At 44.1% G+C, this 21,578-nt stretch overlaps 2 protein-coding genes across 2 annotated transcripts; both read right to left on the bottom strand.

The window, feature by feature from the left end:
- Positions 1 to 5,431: 5,431 nt before the first annotated feature.
- LOC125524802 (monodehydroascorbate reductase 4, cytosolic) lies at positions 5,432 to 8,430 on the bottom strand. Its single transcript, XM_048689828.1, has 10 exons — positions 8,237 to 8,430; positions 8,062 to 8,133; positions 7,863 to 7,914; positions 7,634 to 7,714; positions 7,191 to 7,309; positions 6,820 to 7,039; positions 6,565 to 6,683; positions 6,350 to 6,475; positions 6,041 to 6,181; positions 5,432 to 5,925 (listed from the first exon to the last, which is right to left on the bottom strand). Exons 1-10 carry the CDS (start codon positions 8,288 to 8,290, stop codon positions 5,602 to 5,604), a joined length of 1,308 nt encoding a protein of 435 aa, XP_048545785.1. The 5' UTR covers positions 8,291 to 8,430; the 3' UTR covers positions 5,432 to 5,601.
- A 1,598-nt stretch (positions 8,431 to 10,028) lies between these two features.
- LOC125524803 (peptidyl-prolyl cis-trans isomerase CYP71) lies at positions 10,029 to 17,226 on the bottom strand. Its single transcript, XM_048689830.1, has 14 exons — positions 16,916 to 17,226; positions 16,727 to 16,812; positions 16,488 to 16,576; positions 16,007 to 16,246; positions 15,801 to 15,922; positions 15,167 to 15,242; positions 14,639 to 14,746; positions 14,376 to 14,552; positions 13,235 to 13,452; positions 12,967 to 13,099; positions 12,609 to 12,832; positions 12,202 to 12,355; positions 12,007 to 12,109; positions 10,029 to 10,380 (listed from the first exon to the last, which is right to left on the bottom strand). Exons 1-13 carry the CDS (start codon positions 17,149 to 17,151, stop codon positions 12,026 to 12,028), a joined length of 1,947 nt encoding a protein of 648 aa, XP_048545787.1. The 5' UTR covers positions 17,152 to 17,226; the 3' UTR covers positions 10,029 to 10,380; positions 12,007 to 12,025.
- Between the last annotated feature and the right edge of the window lie 4,352 nt (positions 17,227 to 21,578).

The raw sequence follows: 21,578 nt of genomic DNA on the forward strand, positions 1-21,578 counted from the left end.
CTTTTTTTTGTAAAGTCCGGAGACTCATCCCAACTTGTGAGGGAATCATAGCTTCCATCATCCTTTCCTCACATGGGACAATGCTCTAATAATGATGATCATCACACTTTTATTTACTTACAACTCAAATTACAACTCGATACTAGAACAAAGATATGAATCTATATGAATGCCTCCGGTGGTGTACCGGGATGTGCAATGATCTAGCGTAGCAATGACATCAAAAAACGAACAAGCCATGAAAACATCATGCTAGCTGTCTTATGATCATGACAAGCAATATGACAATAAATGCTCAAGTCATGTATATGATGATGATGGAAGTTGCATGGCAATATATCTCGGAATGGCTATGGAAATGCCATAATAGGTAGGTATGGTGGCTGTTTTGAGGAAGATATAAGGAGGCTTATGTGTGATAGAGCGTATCGTATCACGGGGTTTGGATGCACCGGCGAAGTTTGCACCAACTCTCGAGGTGATAGAGGGCAATGCACGGTACCGAAGAGGCTAGCAATGATGGAAGGGTGAGAGTGCGTATAATCCATGGACTCAACATTAGTCATAAAGAACTCACATACTTATTGTAAAAATCTATTAGTCATCGAAACAAAGTACTACGTGCATGCTCCTAGGGGGATAGATTTGTAGGAAAAGACCATCGCTCGTCCCCGACCGTCACTCATAAGGAAGACAATCAATAAATAAATCATGCTCCGACTTCATCACATAACGGTTCACCATACGTGCATGCTACAGGAATCACAAACTTCAACACAAGTATTTCTACAATCCACAACTACCCACTAGCATGACTCTAATATCACCATCATTATATCGCAAAACTATTGCAAGGAATCAAACATATCATATTCAGTGATCTACAATTTTTATGTAGGATTTTATGACTAACCATGTGAATGACCAACTCCTGTCATCTCTCTAAATAGATATAAGTGAAGCAAGAGAGTTTATTTCTTTCTACAAAATATATGTGTAGCGACCTGACCCGAATGGATCACGTCTACTGTGCTACGGTGTCATCCCTGGATCAGTAATGCTGACACCACACAGTACATCAAGGTTTTATATCAGAGTTGCAATCACACACTTATTACATCGATGGCTCAAAAAGAACTTATTACAATAAATATGGCTAAAGGCCATCTAATAAAGATAACAGCGGAAGACTCGGAAGATAAATGGGTCCATCAACTCCAGCGGCATCACTGAGTATAGGGCCACGACCTAAACACCTCAATCGACGTCTGAAAAGTCTGCAACATTAACGTTGCAGCCCGAAAATGGGTCAGCACATGGAATATGCTGGCAAAGTAACACATAGAGAGTAATGGAATGAGACAGCTATACTATATGCACATATGGCTGGTGGAAAGCTCTATGGTTACAGTTTTGCGTAAAGCCAATTTTTCCCTACTGCAAAGGAATAAATTTATTTAACTATCATGGTGGTTGTGAAACATTGAGAATGGTTGACAGCATTCTCAATCCCAATTAAAAATACAATTAAAACCCAACAACATTAATTAGAAGTAACATGTTGAGATTCACAATGATATTCAAGTACTAGATACTCAAGTTGTCCATAACCGGGGACACGGCTAATCATGATTAGTTTGTACACTCTGCAGAGGTTTGCGCACGTTTCCCCACAAGACTCGATCGCCTCCGTTTGGTTTCTCGCACTACATGGTGTTTGAGAAGACGGATGACCGAGACACAGTCTTTCAGAAGCGCTAGCACCTTACATGTGGGGTAGACCGTACCACCTACAACCCCTACATCTGCTAGTCCACCCCGTAAGAGTTCGCACAACTTAGTCAACTATGCCAGAGCCCATAATGGCTTGTGGCTGCACACGGAAGTTTCTAGCATGAAAGATCTTATGATCCCTTTGAGCCTGGGTGGCGGTCCAAAAAAAACAGGCAAGTCCTGATAGACATCAGGTGCCTCAATCCACCCAGATGTGTGTTTAAGTTGCCACCTTAGATAAACCATTAAAATTATCAACTCACATCTGTCATGGATATCACTCACCCAATCCACGTCTACTAGCATAGCATGGCATAATAATAAGCAAACGTAGAAGTAACTCCCAAAGGTTTCATAGTAATACAGGTAATAGGTACTACCTCATCTACTTCCCATCCCACAATTTAATTAGATCCTAATCATGCAATGTGAGAGGATTGATCTAATGCAATAAAACATGGGTTGTAGAAAAGGTATGATCAAAGTGTTACTTGCCTTGCTGATGATCCGCGAGTCCTAAGGTTTCGAAGTAACAAGCGGCGCAATCCGGGTAATCTATCGCAGACAAACAACAAGCATACAATAAGTACTCATCTAATGCACAGGTAAAACTCGAACAAGAGAATGAACCAGAAAGTTCAACTTAAGAACTCCGGTTGCAAAGGAAGAACGAACCGAACAAAGAAACGGAAAACAAACGGCGGAAGAAAACAACTCGGTTCTAGCAAGTTGAAACTAGGTCAATTTTTTTTATCGGGGCAAAAGCTTGTTCAAGTTGATTAGACGGAACGGCGGTTTCGAGACGAAACTCCAGGCGCTTGAATCACCTGATTCCGATAAACGAGCGAAAAGAAAAACTAGAAAGAAGATCGGATCTGAGATCGCGATCGCGGAGTAAATCCGACAAAAAGAAAAAGAAGAACGGTTAAACGAACGGACGTCGTTAACCTAGAAAAAAATCCGGTGATCACGTTCGTTAGGACGAACGGTCCGGCGAACGGTCCAAAGACAACTAAATCGGAGAAGAAAACGAATCCGATCTAGGGTTTCGGAGAAGAAAAACCGAACGAAAAACCGATCTAGAAAACCGGAACGGTTTAGAGAAGAAAAGAATCGGAACGATTAGAAGAAAATGATCCGAGAAAAAGAGACGCGGGGCAACCTCGGCGAGGTCTCCGGTGAGGGGCTCCGGCGGCGTGGGTGTGGGGCGGCGGCGGCGCGGGTGATGCGGCGGCGCGGCGTGGGGTGATGCGGCGGCAAGGTGCGGTGTGGAGGAGAGGGGCTTTGATTTGATGTTTAGAGGGGGGGTGCTTGGGTATTTATATTGGGGAGGGGAGGGGTTTACTTGGGGTAGAGGGCAAGGAATTAGACTAGGAATAGGAATAGAAAAGAGGAAAGGAAAGGATCTAGAAATAGAAAAGGAATATACGGAAGTAGGACAAAAGTCCTACTAGGATTCGGTACAGGAGAGAGGCGGCGGCGGCCGGCTCCCTGGCGCCTGGCGCTAGGCGCGCGGTGGCCTGGGGCGCGGTGGCCTTCGGCCCGGCTGGGCCTTGGCCTGGCCGGCCTGCTCCAGTTTTTTTTTGTTTTTTTTAAATAGTTTCCGCGCGTAGAAAAAAAATAAAAAGAGATCTAAACGAACTCCGAAAAATCTAAAGTAAATTTTCCCCGACTCCTAAAAATGAGCCGAACAAAATGAACTTTTCTCCGGACCTAAAATGCAATTTTCGAAAACGCGCATTTTTTTCCCTATCCAAATAAAATGCAAAATAAAACTCCGACAAACAAAAATTGATCTATTTATTAAATCTTCATTTTCCTAAATTTTGGGAAAGTCATATTATTCCCTCTCTCATATTTTGACACCGGAAAATTTATTGAAGATAAAACAAATAAATCAAACGATCCTCTTTTCAAAATTTGAGAAACTCTCAAATATGAAAATAACGAAATCCCCAACTCTCTCCGGAGGTCCTTGAGTTGCGTGAAATTTCTAGGATCGACCAAAATGTAAGAAAATATGTTATGCATGATGATCTAGTGTATAACATTCCAAATTGAAAATTTGGGATGTTACAATATGGCTGCACTCTAACAAATATAAGTGAAGCAAAAGAGCAATTCTACAAATGGCGGTTTTCTATGTGAAGAGAAACAGGCAATCCAAACTTCAAATGATATAAGCGAAGCACATGAAGCATTATATAAAGCCATACTCAAAAGATTTAAGTGAAGTGAAAAGAGCATTCTATAAATCAATCAAGGACTATCTCATACCAGCATGGTGCATAAAAGAAAAGTGAAAGCTAAATGCAAAAGACGCTCCAAGATTTGCACATATTGCATGAACAAAACGAATCTGAAAACATACTAATACTTGTTGAAGAAAGATGGGATGCCTTCCGGGGCATCCCCAAGCTTAGATGCTTGAGTCTCCTTGAATATTTACTTGGGGTTCCTTGGGAATCCCCAAGCTTGAGCTCTTGCCTCTCCTCCTTCTCCTCACATCGAGACCTCCTCGATCTTCGAACACTTCATCCACACAAAACTCAACAGAAAACTAGGTAAGATCCGTTAGTATAATAAAGCAAATCACTACTCTAAGTACTGTTGAAAACCAATTCATATTTCTTTTGCATTATAGCTACTGTAATATAACTTTTCCACGGCTTAATCCACAGATAGGAATTGATAGTTTCATCAAAACAAACAAACTATGCATCAAAAACAGAATCTGTCTAAAACAGAACAGTCTGTAACAATCTGAACATTCACCATACTTCTGCCCATGCGGAGTTCCGCGTCCAAGTCCAGTAGTAGCGGGTAGCGGTCTGAGACCAAAGAGCCGACCGAACGCCGCAAGGTGACATGTCGGATATAGCTCCTCCCAAGGCTTGGGACATCAATCTCATTCGTCAACAGTGTGTGCCATGTACTATGATTGCTTTCTTCTTATTATTAAATCTCGGTTTATCTGTCACCGAGCTTCCTTCTCTGGTGCAAATACAAATACCATTCCACTGCATTTGCCCAAAAGCAGTAACAATAGCAATAGCAGTAGGAGTATCATTAGGAGTTAAGACCGTCGGGCCTCATTCTAGCAGTTTTTATATAGGTCGAAAAAAAGCCCTGATTCCCCGCAACAAGAGCCCAGATTACCCGCAACAAGCTGGAAAGGAAGAAAACATGAAGCGAGGAGTTTCACCTTTTTACTCCGCACTTTTCAGGCCTTGTACAAGGCAAGGTACTTAGGGGGTGGGGTTGCTTGGTAAATAAAACCATTTTTTCTTAAGCTTGAGTGCTTATCTTTATAGGATTTAAGCATTTACCGTCTATAAATTAGCACCGATGTTTCAGAAAAACTGAGTTTTTTTAAGCACCTCCCCTAAGCATGAATTGCGTTGTGTGGGCCTTAGAGCGCTTGCTATGTCCCCCAAACTTGTCCAAGCATTGCTTCTTTTCTGCTTGATAAAGTTCGGCCTACGAACCGGGATCGGTTCATGGTAGAATTAATTTTCATATTTTCAACTAAAATCCACCAAGAATTTTATCAGGGAAGACCTCATTTGGAACCCAGTTCCCTTTGGTCTTGTTCGTTTGGCATGAAATTCTGCCTTGCCAACTAGAAGCAGAGATATACGTATAACCTAAAAGAATGTAGAACCAGAGATGCTACTAAATTTATTCGGATTCTGCCATAGTGGTCACAGCAACACCATCAAACTCCAATGAAAAATCGAATCACACTTCTGAACTAGGAACTAGGAAGCATCGGCAGGGGAGGGACAAACACAAAATTTACACGCGTAGAATAGATAAGAGGAATCTTCAGATCTTGGTGGCGAAATCAAGGCCTTCCTTGCCGAGCGCCTCCACGTCGGCCACCGGCGGCTGGGCCCTGGCGACCTTGGCGATGGCCTGATTCTCGTCGGCGGAGCCACCCTCTAGGAACACACCGATGACCTTGCCGTCCTTGACCCAGTAGGTGCCGAACTTGGGCTTAGCCGCCGCTGGGTCGTTGTCCCCGAACAGCACCGTCTCGCCAACGTTGTCGCCGTAGAACTGCCACGCGACGTCGAACGACCTCGAGTAGAAGTAGGGCAGGTAGTCGTACTCCGCCACGGACTCGCCGGACTCCTTGGCCTTGATCGCCTACATATAAATTGAAAAACGCTTGTGTTACATGTCATGTGGACTTTCACTGGAAAACAAACAGTTGAATGAATCCTACCGGGTTTGTGAATGGGGCCTAACGAGGATTGCTCACCTTTACTGCCTGCTCGGCTGATTTCCGAGCATGGTCGACGTGCTCCACTCTCCTCAGCTCGTCGTACAGCTTCATGGGGAAAGTCGCCACATCACCGATGGCATATACACCAGCGACGCTTGTTTCGAAGAATGTGTCAGTCTGGGTGAAAACACAAGATAGAAGATAATGTCAAACCTTAAGGCAGCGGCAAGGACAAGATGCACAAAGTGATGTGTACAGTTGCTAATTAGGTTGAGCCAATCAGTTGGATAATATTTTGTCCAAGTGTCAGTTGGATGCATTCATCAGCACAAGAGTGAAACTAACCTTGAGTCCACCCTTCTCCTCTTCAACTTGGCCTTTGAAGAGGCCTGTCAGCGGCCTGCCACCGACTCCGACGATGACAATGTCCGCATCCAGTACTCTTCCATCCTTCAGCTTCACCACACTAACCTGCCAAGCAAAGAGAGAAAAACAGATTCAAGTCCTTCACTTCAAACACCACTATCAAACTGAAATTGTAGAGTATACTCAGAACTCACATCTCCATTGGCATCAGCATCAAAACCACTGGCCACAGTACCCTTCACGATATTGATTCCTTTGCTAGCGTAGTAACCCTCGTAGAAATGAGCAATGCCGGCAGTGAAGAGACGGGGCACTGCAAAAGATGGCATTCCCCATGTGAGATTGCATCAACGTTATCGTCCATGTGTGTAAGTATCGAGACCTTGGTGTTTCTTTGCTGCTAAATATTCAAAAAAATAAGCTTAACAGACAAGAACAGTCAGACTTACTGCACCACGGCTCTGGGTACACCATAGTGACATCGAAATTGTTGATCTTCAGTGCTGCGCTGAGCTCAAGTCCTATGTAGCCACCTCCAACAACGACGGCCTTCCCATCCTTCTTTGCTTGCATAGCTGCGACCAACTTGTCGGCGTCATCAATTTCCCTTAGATACAATATGTTGTTTGATTCTGCTCCTTGAACGCCAAAGTCAATGAGCTTTATGGTCTGAGCAAGCAGAGAAATACAGATACAATGAGTGCACATATTTATGAAGAGAAGACTGACTCGGCAAAAGTAAGATTAACAAGTTCAGTACCAATAGCGCAAGCTGCAGGTTATTTATTTTGCAATGAGAAATTAACAGTTGGGAACTCACCGAGGAGCCAGTGGCAATGAGCAAGGTCTCATAGGTGAAGGTTGCTCCAGCTGCACTGGTCAATGTCTTGGAGGCAAGATCAGCCTTGACAATTTCGGTGCTCAGGATCAGCTCAATGCCTGCAGACAGACACTTGCTCAGAAGTGCAAAAATCTTACAGAGAACACACTAGATGCTCTTTTCTGGTGCCTAAGCTGTCAGATAATAGTAACATAAACTCGAGACATGCTGTTCTGTTGGTGTTGGTCAATCCGATGCGTTGGTTCACTAAAATGGATGGCCCATATATCTTAGATGTACCGTAAAAGGTCTCTAAAGTAACATAAACTCCAAGAAAACTCCTCAGTTATGTTTTGACTAATCATCACGTAGTTTGCTCTGGTTAATCTTAAAGAATGGGTAACCAACCACTCTCCGCAATGGGGACAGGACATATTCCTCACCTTTTTCCGTGTACCATTCGGGCAAGAGCTTCTCCCCGCCGCCCCCGACGCAGGTGTGGAATCCTGGAAGCCTGGCGGCATCTGCTTGCACGGAAGGAAGACACGTTTAGAGTGGAGCGACAAGCGCTGCGGCGGGTAACAAAAATTCAGTCAGCTGTTGTGTCTGCACTGCAGGCAGGGGGGGGGGGGGGGGGGGGGGGGGGGGGGGGGGGGGGGGCATGTTTCTTACTCTGGGGAAAGAGGTAGCCCTTGCTGAGCGCAGGGCGCTCATACGGAGCCACCTGAAAACGCAAACACAAGAGCAACAACAACATCAGGTTGACCGTTAGACAGGGTCGGTCCCAAATTTCTTTTTGTGTTTTGGGGTAGAAGAAATGGTTGGATTTGGGAAGAGGTCATGCGGCGGGCGGGAAGGTAGAGCGACGTACGGACTCCTTGGAGATGATGGCGAGCTCCCCGGGCTGGACGCCCTGCTTGCCGAACTCCCTCGCGGCGTATCCCTGTCATGTCACACAAAACAGAGACAAGCGTGAGAATCCAACCAAAACATGCATTCCACAGAGACGACAGGAAGCAGAGACTCGGAGGGAGGAGAGTACGGACCGCCGCGACGCCGCCGCCGAGGATGACGTACTTGAAGTGCTTCTCCGACGCCATCTCCCCGACAGATCGATGGATGGAGCGCAGCAGCGAATTGCGAGGAAGAAACGGAAGGGCGGAGGAGAGGGGAGGAGGAGAGGAAGGTGGGAGGAAAACGCGGCCGTTCGCTGGCTTTTTATTCCCTCACCTCCGTTGGCCGCTTACGTTTCCGCTGCTTTTGGCGCGGGCCGTGTCCTGTCCGCGTGGCCGACCCAGGGTTGACCCAATGGGGTCACTATTTCCTCGGTGGCGGCTAACTAGCCTTTCCCCACCGGAATGAAGAACAGGGATGAGAAAGAAAAAAACAGAATGGAATGCAAACCTAAGAGCTGAAGTAAGATTCACTGTCATATGGGCCTCCTACCGAGTCCAGGTTCACGGGTGGCATTATTATACCGATAGAAAAGGAACACACACACCGACGGCTAACCGAAGGACAGATTCCACCTTCCTGTCCGTCCACACTTGGTCAGCCACCATCAATTCAGCCGTCAACCTCGGTCGACCTGGTGCCGGCGAGATTTGATGTTTTGAACTTTTTTGAAAGTTTAGCCGAATCTGATCCCATATTGATTTTTTTAAAAAAATATGATCATTTTTCCTACCGTCATAGTCCTCGGCGGCATGGTATAACATGCTACCGCCACGGTTTGTGACGGTAGAGTTTAACTACGCCGTCGTAACGTGAAAAATACCCTACCGTCAAAGTTTCTGGCGATAGGCTATTATACCCTACCACCAGTGTCCTTGACGGTAGGATCTGCACCCCGCACCCCACGTTATCACCCACTGCCATTCCTCGTCGCACTCATTCAATGGTGCATTCAGTGCCTATCCTTTGTAAGTATTTGTACTTATGTGGCCACGGGCATGCATGCTATGATGATAGACGTACTACAATGTTTCCTCATAGCTGCTCGGTTGGCTTGGGAGTAACGATTAATCGGTGAATCGGGTTATTAACTGGATTAATCGGTGGACCATTAATTGATAGATTAAATAGAAACTTGTCAACATATATCTAGTTTTTTATGTATTATACCATACTCTCATGCTCTCAACTATGTAATATACCAAAATATACTACCTCCGTTTCAGTTTACAAGTCCTACGCGTATACCTAGATTGCCAATTTTATCACCTTAATATAAACTATATAACACAAAAATTATACAGTTTGAAAATAGAACATCTGAAGTTTATATTAATATATTTTTTGTAATATATGACTTGTATTAGGTTGGTCAAATTGATGATCTAGGGACACGCGCACGCCCTGTAAACTGAGAGAGGTAGTACTACTATTTGGTCAAACCCTAGTTATTGAGGAGGGATTACGGGGCAAAATTTTAGGGTTTCTTTGCCCACAAGTTAATGGGTAATCGGCCTAACAAGTTAACACGATGAATATGTGCTATTTGACTCGGCCAGCTTGTGAATACGATTAACTGACCTGAATTCTTGAACAATGGAAATGAGAAAGAGTAGATTGAGAAATGGGTAGTAGTACATCTGTGTGATGGAATCTGGCGCATGATTAGATAAATGGGTAGTAGTACATCTGTGCGATGGAATCTGGCGCATGATTAGATTAGTGGCTGGTGATGTCTGAGTAGAGACATCAGGCAGTGCAGGACAGGCAGTCTACTCTGTTTTCCGCGGCGCAGTGCATACGCGGACCCTACCGCCAATACTTTCGTAAAAGGGCCGGTGACCAATGCATCGGCAAGCAACAATCCTCACGTTAAGCAATATATAAATACAATAAATGGAATTTATTACTATCAAATATTTTCCATTGACCATTCTCATCAAGTTACAAGCTTAACCCGTGAAAAAATTGGGAACATCTGTTAGCTTTCCCCTACTAACGTTGGGAGATAATTCTGTCGACAGAGAAAAATGTTATGGTTTGCTTTTGATCCATGCTTCTCGTTCAAAGGCTCACTGTTGCTTTCGTACCGCAGACATTACCCAAGACACAAGTTGCATTGGTCCTGCTCCCTCTGCTGAAGAAGGCAAACTCCAAGCACCACAGCAGAAAACAACACCTCTCCTGATGTAGCAACAGGTCAGCAAATCATCATAAGGCCCGTGATGTAGCAACCCTGCACAAGGTATGTGACATGAGAACGATGGCAATGAATGATGGAGCCAAACATTGATGAAAAGAAATCCACCAAAAGGAAGAGGAAACTAATTATGACAAATCAAACGCACCCTCCCTGCATCTATGGCATGGTATACTATTGATTGCAAAAACAATTGAAAATAGGGGACAAAATCTAGCCCATCAAAACAGATTGAATTACTAATCACTTTCAATCATGCAGCCGAGCCTCAGAAACTGTGCATCTTGTTCCTCAAGACAGTGACATGCTTTTAGTTTGAACCAAAACCACGTCACTTATTTTGGAGTGAAATAGCATAAAACTACCACTTTTCGCGTTAGGGTACCGAAAAACTACCAAAAATTTGTTTGAGACTGATACCTACCAGAATCGGTGTCGGCTGTTTCAAAAATCCCAAATCGCCGAGTGCTTATCAATTGAACGTGATTATGACAGTTGGGGCCTGCACGTAAGATAACCGTTTCTTTGACTGTTTGTTTGACAGTTAACCTACCTGTGGAGCCTATGTGTGAGTTTCTCTTCCTCACTCAAATAAAAATAAAATTCTTCAATCCCTCAATTTTTTTTAGAATTTAGAAATATGCCCTCATTTTTACAGAATAACCCCTATTTTTTTAAAGCAATCAGGTCCCTGCAAATATTTTCTAAAAAAAGCAATCAGGTCCCTACAAATATTTTAAGTAAGCAATTGGGTCCTTGTAATTTATTTGAAAAAGCAATCGGAGATCATGAGGATCCAGCCGGTCTGGACTTCACCTGCCTCGCCTATGGCCGCCGCCGCCACTGCTCCTCCCTGCCGCTAGCTGCTCCTCCTCCTCCCTGCCGCTAGCTGCTGCGCTCCTTGCCGCTACTACCTACTGCTCCTTGCCGCCACCGCCGTCGTTGCTCCTTGCCAGTGATGTCCCGCGTCCAGCACCGTTCAGCCTCCCCGTTGTCCCGTGTCCCTCGCTGGTGGGAGCTCCGCCGCTGTGCGTGTGCCATCTCTCCTCCCCATCTTCTCATTTCCCTTTCTCTAAGCTCTCTTGTCCCGCAGGAACACCGAGCCGCCATGGCGCCCCAAGCTCCAGATCAAGCAGTGCATGCCCACCTCTCCTACTGCAGCGTGCCGCTGCGCGCGGCCGCGTTGCCCTGCTTGCATGCTCGTTGCATCGCCGGAGTGGGTGGCTTTCTCCCATTTTTTACAGGCAGTGCTCAAGACAGATCAGGGGAGAAGAGGGAGAGAAGAAAGAGAGGTAGGAGACAACTGACATGTGGGCCACACATGTAAGTTAACAGTCAAACAAACAGTCAAATAAGCACTCAGTGATTTGGGTTTTATGAAACAGCCGACGCCGATTCTGGTAGGTATCAGTAACAAACAAATTTTTGGTAGTTTTTTGGAACCCTAACACGAAAAGTGGTAGTTTTATGCTATTCACTCCTTATTTTGGGACGGAGGGAGTATTAGATAAACAGACTGTTAATACAGGAACATATTTTCAAACATGGACAAGTTTGCCCCCAGATGTACAACAAGGCAACTTGAAAATTAAGTCCAGAACAGACCAAAATCGTGAAGTGAGTGGTGATGTTAAAGGAAAAAAAGGCGAGAGAACCACTGACCAATTGATTAAACAGGAGCTTATGTCTTGGGAACTGTAACATTCAAGATCTTCACATCCTGATATGGCTTGTCATTCTTGTCCGTCTTGACCTTCTCAATTTGCTTTAAACACAAAATGAAATGTTAAGAAGACAATAAAGGAAATGAAAAGACAACGTTCAGGCACTAAAAGGGAATATGCAAAAGTTTGATACCTGAACAACATCCATCCCTTTCACAACTCTACCAAACACTGTATGTTTGTTATCTAGCCATGGAGTAGCCACAGTGGTGATAAAGAATTGAGAACCATTAGTATTTGGTCCCGCGTTAGCCATTGAAAGTGTAAATGGCCTGTCATGTCTCAAGCTGCAATATGACCAATAAAGTTGACACTGTAAGCCTAAGGGATAGATCATCCATAAAAGGTCTCTTCAACAACAAGGCAGTGCATACGTCAAAACTGTATTTAGTCGACCATAAATATATTGTTTTTTTAACACCATAAATAGTTTTTCCCTGAGTAATAAATTTACCATATAATCGACTAATGTACATTGAGAAGGAAAAAAAAAAGACTCATTTGTGCAAACAAGAAAAATGTGTCATATAGCTAAAATACCTTTTGTGGAATTCATCTTCAAACTCCCTGCCCCAGATTGATTGCCCACCAGTACCATCCCCCAAAGGATCCCCAGTCTGGACCATGAATCCTTTAATTACGCGATGAAATATGAGATTATCATAATAACCATTTCGGCAGTGAGTAGTGAAATTTTCCACAGTTTTTGGACACTCTTCTGGATATAGTCTCAAGTGAATATCACCCATTGAAGTATGAAACACCTGAAATAGATAAAGAATTTAACAGATTCAGGCAATGCAAAATGACAGATAGATACTGATTTCACATACAATCCGGATATTAATGGCATTCACCAAAGGAGTAACAGCCACATCTAAATGTTGAGAAAACATACCAAATTGTCAGGTAGTGATGTCGTAGCAGTCTTCCCTAATTCTGATACAGACAAAAGTTCTTCTGGTGGGGGTTTTTCATTGAAAACATCCCTACCCTTAGTGGCATCTTCAGGCTCTTCAGGTTCTCTACGACTGTACAGTAATAAGGACGAAAAAGGATGTTAAACTTCCAAGAAATAACATATATGAACAAAGTTCAGAAGAGCCTTCCAGGAAGTTTAAAACCAGCCAATTAAATATTCTCCTGAAATGCTTGAACTAGCATACCTAAAGGTATATATTCGGTGTTTCTTGAAGGCACAACATAACAGAGTAGGGTCTGACAAAGGCTCCTTCGTGTCATTGACATTAGCAGCTATTGAAGGGATTTTCCTAACCTTCTTGTTGCCTTTGTCGCCTTGGTATAGAGCAATTCTCAGAAACCTCTCATTGTTCTCTACCTTCCCCAGGATACGGGGAACCTTATTTGTGTGCAAATTTACAACCTGCATATATATGATGTTTAGAAGTCTTACAGAAAGATGTTTCACTTAGTAGCTGGTGTAAGATGCCAGACAGAAGTACACATTGTCATTATTCATATATGAGATCAGCGACTAGGAGCAGAACATGATTTAGTATGTGTGATAAAAGGTCAATGGCTCACCATGAGCAAATATATGTATAAATGTTTTGTCAGATTCTTTAACATCAATGATAAATTTCCTTGAGAATTGTAACCAGAATGTAAAAGTAACTACACAACAAAAATGGACTGGTAATATCGAAGTACATAAGACCTCTCCCAATGCATTGGTGCTAAAGTGAGGTGCTAAGTGCATTAAAATGCTTAGCAACTAATGTCCCCAATGCATCGGTGCTTAGGTTTTGTAGCTAAGCCTCCTCTATTTAATTGTTTAGTAATAAAACTCCTTCATGTACTGGTTGATAGTCTTTTTGTCTAGATCCACGTGCTTAGCATTGGTTCTTATTGGGGTCACCATAATGGTCTCTCTCCTCTTTAAATGCTTTGCCGCATCATATTTTTGCCTATGTGGCACCCTTAGCACCTGTACACCGTGGAGCGCTGGGAAGGGCCTAAAGAACCAAATGTAAGGGCATGTACAATGGTGCTATCTTAGGAGTGACACGTAGGATAAATGATGAGGTGGAGGAGAGAGAACTCATAAGAAAAGGCTCGTCTTCTCTTATTTAAGAGAAGACAATAGATGATCCCTTAGCACAATATGTTGTCTCACCATGTTTTTAGGAATAGCTAGTTATTGAAGATAAGGCTAAGAGACGACCCATTGTAGACATCCTTTTTTGTCATCTCTAAATTACATGCAAGACTTAAGATAAGACTGTCTTATCAACCATTGTACATGCCCTAAAGAAAACAATGGAAAAGGAAGGAACGAAGGCATACCTTTATGCCCAAAAGGGTGGCATAAATAAGGAAGTTGCAGCTCTCATCGAATACAGCATTAGGTTGAGGAACATTTTCTGTCTTTTCTATTTCCTTCTCGACAGCCATTCTTCTCCCAAAATCAATAGCATCAAGATGATACAACGGAACATCACTTTTCTGAAGATCTTGTGCCACCTACAAGCAACAATATTCAGTCCAAAATTACAAACCGAACATATATACTTGTGATGTGCAAGCATTGGACAGAGGAAGTATCTTACCTCAAGGGACTCATCATACACGCGTCTTAACTTACCAGTTTTGAACCAAAATACCCTTATCCTGCGGTCAGGGGACGTGACCACAAATTGAGTGCCATCGTTGCTCACCTGGGAAAGACCAGCTCATTAAGTAGAGCTATTCCAGTCATAATTACAATAATAACAGTGATTGTCGTTTCTAAAAAGTATCAGATTTGATAATGCACTAGACCTATGTAGTTCTTTTTTTCAAAACGATTGACATCATTTTTGGCCCATTATATTATATTAAGGTATCTATGAAGTGATCTAGCCAACTACTGATGTGATAGGGTGGATATATCTTACAAATTCAGGTGTCTCTATCATTGAAGTGGTATGCTGGTAGAAAGAAAGAATGCACAATGTGTGGCAGTCTGTGTTATTGTTTGGGAGTATAAATTTATTCTGCTGCAAAGCATTCGAAGTCCTTGTTGTGCAATTGTATGCCTAACTAAGTAATGAAGAAGCAGTATACGCTAATCACACAAGGATCACATAAAAAGGTACCTCAATGGCAGACACACTAGTCTTGCATTTTGCAAGTTCAAATAGATTTGTATCTGTTTTTAAACGAAAATTCACCCTGCGAAAAGCAGATAGCAATGTCAAGCATTGATAAGTCAATGGGTTAATGCATTTATCAATGTATAATATAAGTATCGTGAAAGTAGACCTCATAGCACTATAGCAGTTGAAGGTATAGATATTAAAATACTAATCCAACCAGAAACACCTAGGCGTGCAGAACAAGATTTAAAGTTGGAAAATTATAAATATGTTATCCCTTCAACTCAAGCATCTTTACTTGACGTACAAATATTTAATAAGAACTTACACATTCGCCCATATACTACTGTTACACTGTTCAGTTGCCAGTTTTCAGCAGAAGTTGGTATTTTATCGCTTCAACAGTTCAACTCATGCATCTCTACTTAGCATACCAATACCTAATTAGAACTTGCAGGGTTCAACCATATACTATCTGTTACATTGTTTCAGTTGCCAAGTTTTCACCAAAAGTACTAGAAAGTGGAAGTATGTACTCAGACTCAAGTTTGCAATTGTTCTGCAAAGTGTTCTGGCAAAGAAAAAATCAGAAGAAACATGATGCTGAAAATAACTCCAAGAAGCCAGAACATACGCATCCTCTGGAAACTTAAGGGTAGATGGAGACCAATACTCCAAGAGTCCTTTGGCATCAGCAGATATCACAACATCCTGGGCATGGTTATATTTCATAACTTTTACAGGGCCAGCATGAATCTGCAGTGAGAGAAGCTCAGTAAGTACAAATCCTTTAGTTACTTGAATTCACAAAGAAACATAGAAGGCAACAACAAAAAATACCTCTTTGGAGATGATGGGATCATTTGAACCAGAATGAGTGTCATATATGTGAACATAAGATGTATTCCGGTCACTAACAGCAAGTTTCGGTTTAACATCACCCTGCCGATAAACCCACTCAATCGCCCCAGGGACAAACGGGAGGCGCATCATGAACATCATGTCATAGTTTACAACATCATATATCTTGACAGACCGGTCGTTAGAGATCGTGCAGCAAAGTAAGCCATCAACACTGACCTGCATTACTGGATCACGCTATAATTGCAATTCTTTGTACTATGGCAAGTGAGTGCAATCAATAGTGCTCCCTCCGATCCAAAATAAGTGTCGCCGTCTTGAACTAGTTTTGAACTGGGGTTAGTTCAAAACTGCAACACTTTTTACGGATCGGAGGTAGTGGCAACTAACAAGCTAAATGTACTATGCAGCATCATAATATCTGAACTGAACAAGTGAACATAAGAACGTGTGCACTCACAGCTAAGCCTTCGATAGGACTGAGATGAGACCGAAAATGTTTAGCAAATTCAATTCCACTGGGCTTCTTCTTCCAGAATTTCAGATGTCCTTTGGAGAATAGAAAACATGAAACAGAATCAGCCAACTTTTCCCAGAAGCCGAAGGAAACTGATAGGTGCATGGATCTAAAGTGTCGATTCATCCACTACCAGAAAACACTACTGCGCACAAAACAGGTCACGGTGTGCAAGAAATTACCATCTGCGCTCCCGGTAATGAAGAAGTCAGCGGGGGAAACGGCGACGTGCGTGACGACGTCCCTATGCATATAACTCTTCTCGTACCTGCAGAAGGCAACCGCCGCCACAGTTAGCCACTGCTCCACGAAGCAGACACAAGCGCCTCACAAATCCTATGGCACTAAACGGCGAGGAGGAGGAGACGCACATGGCGGCGGAGGGGAGGGCGTCGAGGAAAGCCTGCTCGAACTGGAGCGGGCGCTTCTGCCGCTGCCGCGCCGGCGCGGGGCCCGGACCGATCAACTCTTCCCCCTCCTCCTCCTGCTGCACCACGGCAGGGGCGGCAGTCGCGGCATTGCCGTGCTCTTGCTCACGCTCTGTGCCTCCGTCGGCCGTCGCGCTCGTTACGGTGGAGTTGGCGGTGGACTCGCTCGTCGTCGCCATGTAGAACTCGAGCCTTCTCTTCACTAGGGTTCCGGGGATTTGGGGGTGTCCGCGCTCGGGGCCTCGAGAAGGTAGGGCGAAATATTACGGGGGTTTACTAGCATAGGTCCAGTACTACAGTTTCGTACGGCCCAAACTGGCCTAATACGAAAACCCCGAGTTTGATTTTCCTTTCTTTCCTTTTTGACATCATTGATTTTCCTTTCTTTTTTCTTTTTGCCGGAAAGAGAATATATCTATCTATCTATCTACTTCTACTACCTATTTACTCTCTCCGTCTCATAATGCACTAACGTTTTTCGACTACATTACGGGACGGAGGGAGTACTTATCTACTTACTCATATAAAAAATCACCACAGAAAGGGACATGGACTATATGCTCCGGAGCTCAAATGCATCCTGATGAACAGTAAAATAAAAAACATTAGTAAACAAATTCAAAGAAATCTAAAAAATTGATGATAAACTTTGACAAATGTTTTGTATGCTTGAAAAAATTTAGCACGAAATGACATTTATGGAAGTTGTGGCAAAAAAACAAAATCGATGCTCCAAAAATGCTAGTTTTGAAAATATTTTGGAGTACTGTTTTTTTCACGACTTCCACAAATGTGATTTCGTGCTGATGCAAGCATACAAAACATTTGTCATACCACAAAAAATAGAATCTTTTGAATTTTTTAACATTTTTTCGATTTTATTGTTCATCGGGGTGCATTTGAGCTCGAGATCATAATAGGACTTTCGCACGGAAGGCAGGCACTTTACATCTTATATATGTCTAATCAAAGGATGTGACGATCAAAATCCTCTTGAGGTTTAGCATCAAGCCATCAATCATGGTTTGATGTACGGTTAAGCCATTAATTCCACAACCCTAATCTCCCATACACCTTCGTCCTTAGAAAAAAATCCCGCAACTCCCCACGCACCCCACCTGCCTCCTCTAGCGTCGGTCCTCCGCGCATCCGCATTCGTCACAAGGTATGTCGTTGTCGGATGAACGATGCCATGAGAGGCGGCAATTCGTATGATGAGCATCGGATGCGAGCGAGCCTCCAATCGGGTAAGAGGGGAGCGATTGTCCCGTGCTCCTTTGGGGAAGATGAGCAGCGCCACGAGCGGCTGCTTCCACTGATGGCGGCTCCCCTCCATAGCATCCATGAGCAGTGGTGGCAGGCACCATGGTGCTGATCTGGCCACTCCTAGACTTGCTTTCGTCGGATCCAGCCCTCTCTCCACCCCTCTTGCCACTGCACTCTCTCTACCCCAGGTGGTTATGTCAGGTTTCACCTCCGCCACCCCCAGTTCCCCCCTCTACTTCCACACCCCCAGGTGGTTAAGAACAAGGTTATCAATCCAGTAGCAGAACCACGCAACACCTTGTTGGTAGCATCTGCACACAAACAACAAATCATTGCAAGCCAACAGGAACAAGGGGTTGTCAATCCCTCGGCGGTTACATGCAAGATTAAATTGTATGGTATTTGGTAGATAGACTGAACAAAAATAGAAAATAAAATAAATAAAGTAAAATCGTAGCGGAGTATTTTTATGATTTTATATATGATAAAAGTAGACCCGAGGCCCATAGTTTTCACTAAAGGCTTCTTTCTTGAAGATAGCATACGATGGGTAAACAAATTACTGTTGGGAAATTGATAGAAAAGCAAATAATCATGACGATATCCAAGGCAATAATCATGTATATAGGCATCTGATACGTCTCCAACGTATCTATAATTTATAAAGTATTCATGCCATGTTTACAATAATTTTATATGGTTTTTGTTGGAAATATACCCTGGAGGCAATAATAAAATAGTTATTAGTATATTTCCTTGTTCATGATAATTGTCTATTGTTCATGGTATAATTATATTGACCGAAAACCGTAATACATGTGTGAATACATAGACCACAACATGTTCCTAGTAAGCCTCTAGTTGACTAGCTCGTTGATCAATAGATGGTTATGGTTTCCTAACCATGGACATTGGATGTCGTTGATAACGGGATCGCATCACTAGGAGAATGGTGTGATGGACAAGACCCAATTCTAAGCATAGCACAAGATCGTGTAGTTTATTTGCTAGAGCTTTTGTAATGTCAAGTATCATTTCCTTAGACCATGAGATTGTGCAACTCCCGGATACCGTAGGAATGCTTTGGGTGTATCAAACGTCACAACGTAACTGTGTGGCTATAAAGGTGCACTACAGGTATCACCGAAAGTGTCTATTGGGTTGGCACGAATCGAGACTGGGATTTGTCACTCCGTATGACGGAGAGGTATCTCTGGGCCCACTCGGTAATGCATCATCATAACAAGCTCAATGTGACTAAGGAGTTAGCCACAGGATCATGTGTTACGGAACGAGTAAAGAGACTTGCCGGTAACGAGATTAAACGAGGTATGGGGATACCGACGATCGAATCTCGGGTAAGTAACATACCCATGGACAAAGGGAATTGTATACGGGATTGATTGAATCCCCGACATCGTGGTTCATCCAATGAGATCATCATGGAACATGTGGGAGCCAACATGTAACACCCCGAGAATCATGCTACAGTAATCACCTTTAAATGATGCCTTGTCATCATTGTTACTGTTGCTAATCTCACTTTGATTCTATTCCAGTCCAAATCTCATTTTCAAATTTATGTCAAAAATTCAATTTTCTCAAACATGAAAACAAAATTGTTCATCATGTGCCAAATATTCCACAACTAATATTGGTGGTGAACCAACATTTTTGCAAAAGGTTTGAGTGGCCTAAACTACTTAAAACAGTGACCTAAGCAATAAATTAAATGCCCTTTTTAATTTATAAAATTGGCAACTATTCCAAAAGCCTCCCAACCTTTTTGTGGTAGTGCACTTTAATTCTTTGAAATTTTTTAGCTAATGGCACAATTTTGCAAAGTCATTATTGGCTAAAAAGAAAATGCAAAAGCTGCTAAAAAAGGAAAACTAAAAGAAAAGGACAAGGGAGAGAGAGAGCAACCCCTGGCCCAATGGGGCCAATCGGCCCAGCTGGCCTCCCGAACCAGGTCGGCCCACCTCTCCCTGCTTCCCCCATAACCCCCACTCCCCAACCGTAAACCCTATGCCCACTCCCCCGATTCCCCACTTCCCCTTCCTCACCCGATCCCGTCTGGATCTGGATCGGGGCAGATGCCCTGGCCCCGACGAACGCCGCCGCTGCCCAAAGAACCCTCCCTCGCCGGACGCCTCACCTTCCTCCACTCATTCCCCTCTCTCTACTGGATCTGGGCGATCCATGTCGCCCCTGACCTTGCCTCCCCGACAACCGTCACGACGACCCTCGCCTCTGCCTCGACGGCAACCGGTGCCCCCGTCGCTTGACGCCGTTCGCCGTCGTCTCCTCACCCTCGCGCCGGACTGCCCCGTCCCCGCCTCTCCATCGTCGGCCGACCCCGAGCCTCGCCGCCCCCCGCTTCCCTCCATCGCTGGTGAGGCCCTCGGCCTCCGCCTTCCCCTTTTCCTCCCGTCGTCGCGCACGGTACCGCCCCCGCACGTGCCCCCTATCGCGCTCGTCGCGCCCACGCGCCGTCCTGCCTGTGGTCACCCTCCCGCACACGCCCGGTGGCCGTGCTCGCCGCCTGCGCTGACCGCACCGTTGCTCGCCGTCCGCCCGTGCCCCGCAGCCCCGATCCGGCCAACCGCCCTCGTCTGCGCCCAACGCCACGCCGCGCACTCTGGCGTCCGACGCCCCGTACCCGCGGCCCCCTCGTTGGTCGCCGCCCCAGCCCTCGTGGCTTCGGTCGTCCGCGCCGTGGCCGCCGGCGCGTGTCCTCCTGGGCACCCGAGTGCTCCCCGCCCCTGGTGGCCTCGGGCACGCACGCCCGCACCCGTGCGCCCGCTAAGCCACTAGGGTCTATGACGAACGGGGCCCACGCCCAAAACGGTTTTATAAAAAATATATTAAAAAAATAGTTAAATTAATTAATTAATTAAGTTAATTAATCATGTTTAATTAATCTAATTAACTAGTTAGTTTAATTAAACCCTAATTAGTTTAAACAGTTAATGACGAACGGTACCCACACGCCAGTTGACCAATCGACTTCTCTGTTGACTGCTGATGTCATGCTGACGTCAGCATGAACTGTTCTGGATAATGTTGATTAAATTAATTAAATAAATCGTAAAAATGATTTAAATCTTTTAATCTACTACCACTATAAAAGAAAGAGAGGGCGGAGAACCAGATCATCTTATCCATCGAAACCTGCAATCTGATGGTCTACATCCCTCCAGCATACTAAATGCGTTTTACCCTTTAATTACCCACCATTCCATCTACTACCTCTATAAAAAGAAAAGAAGAGCAGATCCAAACAACCATGTCCATCATTAAATAAGATCTAATGGTTCTTAATCCTTCAGTGTTTAAC

This window comes from Triticum urartu, chromosome 7 (assembly GCF_003073215.2).
Source record: "Triticum urartu cultivar G1812 chromosome 7, Tu2.1, whole genome shotgun sequence".
Lineage (NCBI taxonomy): Eukaryota > Viridiplantae > Streptophyta > Magnoliopsida > Poales > Poaceae > Triticum > Triticum urartu.

What these genes read in the sequence shown, in the direction of transcription:
- LOC125524802 (XM_048689828.1), bottom strand. Translation starts at nt 8,290, where the DNA reads ATGGCGTCGGAGAAGCACTTCAAGTACGTCATCCTCGGCGGCGGCGTC. An exon ending in TCGGCGGCGGCGTCGCGGCG is followed by an intron (nt 8,134 to 8,236) that starts GTCCGTACTCTC and finishes GTGACATGACAG; the next exon opens with GGATACGCCGCGAGGGAGTT. An exon ending in CCATCATCTCCAAGGAGTCC is followed by an intron (nt 7,915 to 8,061) that starts GTACGTCGCTCT and finishes TTGCGTTTTCAG; the next exon opens with GTGGCTCCGTATGAGCGCCC.
- LOC125524803 (XM_048689830.1), bottom strand. Translation starts at nt 17,151, where the DNA reads ATGGCGACGACGAGCGAGTCCACCGCCAACTCCACCGTAACGAGCGCG. An exon ending in CATTACCGGGAGCGCAGATG is followed by an intron (nt 16,577 to 16,726) that starts GTAATTTCTTGC and finishes TATTCTCCAAAG; the next exon opens with GACATCTGAAATTCTGGAAG. An exon ending in CATCACTACCTGACAATTTG is followed by an intron (nt 12,833 to 12,966) that starts GTATGTTTTCTC and finishes TATCTATTTCAG; the next exon opens with GTGTTTCATACTTCAATGGG.